The following is a 6476-nucleotide window of genomic DNA, read 5'->3' on the forward strand; positions in this document are numbered from 1 at the left end:
ACGGAATCCGGCGGAAGAAATTGAGATGAAATCATGATTTGTTGCAGTTAAAATGGGTTTTTAACTGCATATTCGGATTCAGCACCCTGAAAAACCCCTGGGACGGTTTCATTGTGCAGAAATTAGCTATCAAACTTGGATTCCAATAAATTACTGCCGGATTTTCACCGGAAAAAATCGCCGGAAAGGCTTTCAAAAAGTCGCGTTAAAAACTACTGCGTTTTAAATATCAATTCACTAAAATCTATGATATATGCGCAAAATTAAAATATTAATAGTTTTAAATATCAATTCACTAAAATCTAGAATGCCATGTGACAGCGAAAGAGCACTGAGGAAGGCAAAATAAAAAACGTGGTAGGGGCCGAAGTTACTTTCAGAATGATAACACATTTTGAGACGATGTCCCACACGCTTGACACAGCACCACATAAACTTCAATATAAGACGTGAAAATTGGGCCCAACGCACAGTAGGTCAATTTCCAGATAAAAGAGATAATTATAACCTTCAGAAAAATAAAAATAATAATGGTTTCATATTGTTTAAACAATGTGTACATCATAGCAGTGAAATAAACCTCTAATGCGTATATCTTTATATATTATATTTTTGTATTATAATATATTATATCTATTCTAATAAAGTACATATTTACAGTTGAAAATTAAATATATTATATTTATTTATTCTATTATAATATATATTATATTTATTTAAAAATATTATAATTATAATGTATTTATTTTATTGTTTACATTATATATTTATTTTTTTAATTTAAATAAAAATTTAAAATTAAATTAAATAAATTCAAAAAATTTAAAACTATTTTATTTCAATATTAATATAAAATATATATATATATATATATAGAGGGGTTGGGAATTAAGTAAAAAGGAATTCATTGGTTAACAATTGGATTTTTCCATAAGAAAACAATAATAATATCAATATTTAAGAGTGTGTTAGAATTGATGACAAGATGTTTTGTTAAGACATTTCATTATAAAAAAATCATGCATGAATAAGAATATGAGATTCAAGAAAAGATATGGGAATGGCCAAAGGCAGTGGGAAAAGATAGGTGTAACTTAACAACATGTGATCTAAATCGATTAACTAACAAACATAATAATAATAAAATAAATTGTTAATTATTCAAATTATATTAAAACAATAAATTTTTATTATGGTAATATATTTGTTTAATAATTTAGAGTAGTTGATAAAAGTGTTTAATTTTTTTAAAATTTGATTATAATATTAATAATGTAATGTCTAATGTCAATGTTCAATGTTAGAAAAGAAGGAAGAAGTTAAAAAAATTGAAGATGTAAAAAGGTTCCAGGTGGAAGTTTGACTAAATAGAGAGAAAGAAAAGGACTCAATCATGAGGGGCAAAGGGATCAAATATTTTAAATTATTATTTTTTAATTTAAAAAAAAATCTAATGAACTACAACAGAGAAAAATATTTTTTTTTTTGTAATTTAATTATTTTTATAACAAAGAAACATATTTTTTTTAATTTAATTATTTTATTTTATAAATAAAAATGTAAGAAATTTCTAATAACATTTTTTATATGACTAGATGTTATATATTTTACACATTTATGCATGTAGTATTGATAAGCCATGGTATCGGCCCATGGTATCATAACAAAAGTTATCTACAAGTTAAGAATTTCCATGGTAAAGTAGGAATGCATTTTCATGGTTGAAAATATTGTTACATGTTTGTTAAAATGTATATATGTTTAATTTATATATTAATTCATTTTATAATTAATAACAATAATAACTGAAAATAAAGTTATAATTTAGTTAATTTTTATGATCTTTTTAATCATGGCAAAGTGAGATGTGTCATGGAATAAGTGTTTTCACCTTTATCATGTATTGATGCCAATCACTGTTGATCATCATTGTACTAGTTTTTATATAAATAGAAGTTTTATAGCATGAGTGGGTATGGTTAAGATAATATGTTTCATTTTAAAAGATCACATATTTAAATCTAGAGAGTGGTAGCATATGTATACCTCCCTAATTTTTAATAGTCAAATAGACGTAGGGGGTGTTTTTGTTTCCAAGAAAATGAGATCTCTTTATTTTTGGAAGTTAGGCACTTTGCATTACATCAAATGAGGATTATATAGATCAATTTATTCTTATTACTAGTGTGCCCAAAGAGAAACCGGACTTATTTTGTAAGTTCATAGTCTTAAGGTTGTTAAAACCTCATATAACTATAGCACCTTGTAAATATAAACTTGTAAATCAAGACCTTAACATACATAGACATGAGAAGACATAAAATAATACTAGTATTACAAGAAAAAATCCAATTAGTCATAACAACTATTAGCGAAGATCTCCAAGAATCAACCTTGGGTGGCCCCTACTATCAATATTTTCCTTAGGATTTTCCAAAATGATATAATTATCCTACTATAGTCTTATACCTCTTTATGTGGACTACAATATGCAAATTATGTTTAACCTTATCAATAAGTCAAAATATTGCATGAAATTTGCCAAATACTCTTTCATGTGAGTTGACATCATGTCAGGATGAAAAAGAACATCCCACTTTTAGGACTCTTCAAGAAAAAATTTAAAATTCAATATATTCCTTTCAATAATTCAAATTAATATAAATATAAATTTAATATGTTAATTTTAATAATTTGAATAAATATAGTTTTAATCAATAACATAATAATTTAATAAAAATAAATAAAACTACAAAATCCACTCTTAAATCAATATAATTTTTGAACCATTCATTTAATATAATTTTAATTAATAGGATAATAATTTACATAATAATTTTTTTGGTCAAATAACAATGCCATAATAAACAAAATCTTTAAAACTTATACTTATTTAAATCATTAGGTATAGGTGTTTATATTCTTCACGCATCTATGTAAATAAGTATTTGTTTTGGTTATATAAGTATATACATATAAAGTTTTTGTTATAAATTATATTTTTATTTAATTTATAGGAAAAAAATTTTATTGCGTCATTAAGATCGGTAACATCTTCTAGTGACGAGACTTTTTTTTATAAATTTAATTTATTTTAAAAATATATTTTTTAATTTTAAAAAATTAATGATAATAGTAAAATATATATATATATATATTTCATTTTTCCCAACCAAATAAATATGTCATTTTCCTAATCAATGTGGAACAAAAGAAAAACAGAAAAGAAAAATGTGGTTAAATACAGCAACAATCTGGTCAACCGTAATCCACTAGTTTTCTTGGTATACGCAAGAATCGCATAATTGTAATAAAGCACTAGAGCAGTAGCAATAATTTTGCGTCCGAAGGACTTTCCTTCCCTTGCAGGATACTAGCAGTGGCTGTGGAGGGGAAGAGATGAGCGAGGGTCTCTCATCCCAAAACAGATAAAAATCCAGCTGGAAGGCCACAAGTGCTTCTCTGGGAATGGACACGCGAATGCAGCGCGCCGGTGAAGTTTCGAAGTCTCATTATTATGAGGATGAACATGATAAGCTGTGGATGGATGAAATTGCAGGGCACTTTGAGTGGGATGACAGCGATCCACAAATCATGCGGCTCCCCAAGCCTGGAAATAAAGTAAACAATTATGTTGCTGAAGCTGCTAATTCCAAGAATTTGCACTCCGAAAGAAAGCGAAGGAAGAAATTAAACGACACTCTTTACACACTGCGTTCTGTGGTGCCCAACATCAGCAAGGTATGCATTATTTCTTCCTCTCCCAATAATGATTCTTCGTATGGGGGTTTCAACAAAAGATGTGAAAGGTTCTTACACAGAGGAGACCCACCCTAGTGCAACGACTCAATACATTTCCTTCACATATTCATCCCTTTTTTAATGAAATGCTGAAGATTTTGTGTTAAATTTGTAAGTTTGTTATCCAAAAATGGGCAGATGGACAAACAGTCTATTGTAGGGGACGCTATAAACCATGTGTTAGATCTGCAAAAGAAGATCGCAGAGATTGAGGGCGAGATCCAAGGTCTATGCAACTCAAACAAAGGCGATGATCACACTCAAATTACTCCACAGATAAGGAGTCCTCCCACAGAACCTAATTTGGAAGACCGGTCCGTCACCGAATCCGGAGATGCGAAGAAATGGGTTAATAAATTGAAAGACGGAAAAGTATTGGAAGTAAGTAATAGAAGTTCCTTCAAACTATGTTGCTGTTCATGTAATTTTTAAACGGAGAAAGCCGAAACACATTTTTATGTGCACCGACCGATCGGAGCTCTAGACCTTGACACAATTTTTGTTTTGAGATGTCCTTCATGTTTGGGTTTGATTTTCGTATCATGAATTGAAGTGATAAATTAGAAAGGGGTACACGTTTGGATAGAGAGAATAATTTCGGCAAAATCACAGAGTTATTTGTATGGCAAGGGGTACATGTTTTGTTATTCTGTATTTTTTCTTTTTTTCAATTAATTAATTTTAAATTGATTATTTAATTATAATTTAATTAAATACAACTATAAGAAGCAGCAAGGTCTCATAATTTTTTAAAGAGCTAATAAAGTCTATATGACTTTCAAACCCTTCGCTTGTGATGGCCCTAGGGGCTTTGAACTAGTGATCTTTACAAAGAAGTGTTCTAGTAGAATACTCAATTATCAATATATTGTTCATGGGTTTATAAAATTTGATTATTAGTATTAACATTTATTATTAATTAATATTCATACTTTGGTTAAATTTTCTTATATCCTTAGTATTATTACTTAATTTATAAAATCTTATTTAATTATTAATTATATATTATTATAAAAAATTTATAATTGATTGTAGTATTATTTTGGGTTTAGGGTATTTATTTGCTCTTTAATCTTTATTTTTAACTTTCACTGTTTTTGAGTTTCTTATTTTTTTTTATTTCTTTGCACTTGATTAGATTTATCCTCATTCAATTACCTTAAACCTGAACCATATTTGCTAATTCAAAAGATTTGTACAAATAATTTAATGTGAAAGATACATAATACACAATTTAATAATAATCAAGATTTAATTAAATGTATTATTAATTTTCATTTAAATTATTTATTTTTATCAAATTTTAAATCAAATATATTAATATATAGGGAAATTGTAAAAAACAATTTTCCATCTCCAATTCTTGTATTACTAGAAAAATCATTATCAAAATTTAAATCAAATATTTCTTGTATTACTAGAAAAATCATTATCAAAATTTAAATCAAATATATTAATATATACACTAAAATAGTAAAAAACACTTTTCCATCTCAATTCTGGTATTAAAGAAAAATCATTCACTCATTAAATTTTAGAAATTGATTTGTATTTTATTAAGCATAACTTAGAAATTGATTTGTATTTTATTAAGCATTAACTTAAATATCATATTTTTTTAAATATTTATTTTTACTGAGTTTTATTTAAATTTAGTTAAAAATTGTTGGAATAATAAATTTAAGTTATAAAAAATATATATAAAAATAGGTGGGAAGATTTTCAAAGTTATAAATTTGTTTATATATTCATAGTGAATGTGAATTTGTACTTGATACTCGGGGTGAATTTGAAATCACAGGTGTGGTTGGGCTGTTTTCGTTGGAAAATATTATGTTGCTAATACTGACATACATACATACATCCATGCGCTGTCTGTAGGCGAAAATTGTGGAAATTAACAAAGCGGGAAAAGACGGAATGTTTCAGGTGCGAATGGAGTGCAATAAAGATGCAAGCGCATTAGTAGATTTAACGCGAGCCGTGGAGTCAGTTCCACTTGAGATCGTGAATTCAAATATATGCCGTTTTCATCAAGCCATTCACTGCACACTCTACGTACGTAACCACGCATTTAATTTCATTTCATTTCGATTTTGGTATTACGTTCACTGCCAAAGATTCATCATCGAAGATGAAACGATTCGACAGCACTGCATCACATGTTTTTTCGCTCCCTCTGCAGGTGCGGTCACTTCAACTTGAAAATGCAGGGGCCGACGAATTGGGGGACATGATTCTCCAGACCATCGCCAGTAATTGCTCTAGCTAAATTCATCCGGTTAATTTCTGTAAATTACTATTTTGTGCTTTGAAGATCGCGCAGAATTAGTTGGCATTTGACAGACTTTGATAAATGGATTTTAATGTCATTAAAGTCAATACAGCTAAGTACAAATCCGGATTTGTCCTTGGCCTTCGCATTATGTATAAAGAAAACTTGTTTCACTTGATGTAATTAAGTAAATAGCATTATAAATATATGAAATTTTGAAGGAAAACAAATAAAAGGAAATACATTAATAAAATACATACCATTGTCGTAGGAAAAATGAAAAACCTTACAATTAACTTATCTATGACATTTCCTTTGACAATTCTCGCTCATATATGTAGATTTTCTTAAACATGGACACCCTTAGAGACTTCCTTTGTTCACTAACATCCTCATATCT

General features: G+C 28.0%; 1 protein-coding gene across 2 annotated transcripts; it reads left to right on the top strand.

The window, feature by feature from the left end:
* The first annotated feature begins 3286 nt into the window (after positions 1 to 3286).
* LOC149151965 (transcription factor bHLH35-like) lies at positions 3287 to 6249 on the top strand. 2 transcript variants are annotated; one of them, XM_089441123.1, is made up of 4 exons: positions 3287 to 3741; positions 3940 to 4182; positions 5731 to 5859; positions 5987 to 6249. In XM_089441123.1, exons 1-4 carry the CDS (start codon positions 3469 to 3471, stop codon positions 6071 to 6073), a joined length of 732 nt encoding a protein of 243 aa, XP_089297249.1. In that variant the 5' UTR covers positions 3287 to 3468; the 3' UTR covers positions 6074 to 6249. The 2 variants fall into 2 exon arrangements, with proteins under 2 accessions (XP_089297249.1, XP_089297248.1); XM_089441122.1 differs by having other exon boundaries at positions 3293 to 3741; positions 5683 to 5859.
* Positions 6250 to 6476: the final 227 nt, after the last annotated feature.

This window comes from Pinus tabuliformis, chromosome 9 (assembly GCF_031772625.1).
Source record: "Pinus tabuliformis cultivar Carrire ecotype Pingquan chromosome 9, CPIR1, whole genome shotgun sequence".
Taxonomy (NCBI): Eukaryota; Viridiplantae; Streptophyta; class Pinopsida; order Pinales; family Pinaceae; genus Pinus; species Pinus tabuliformis.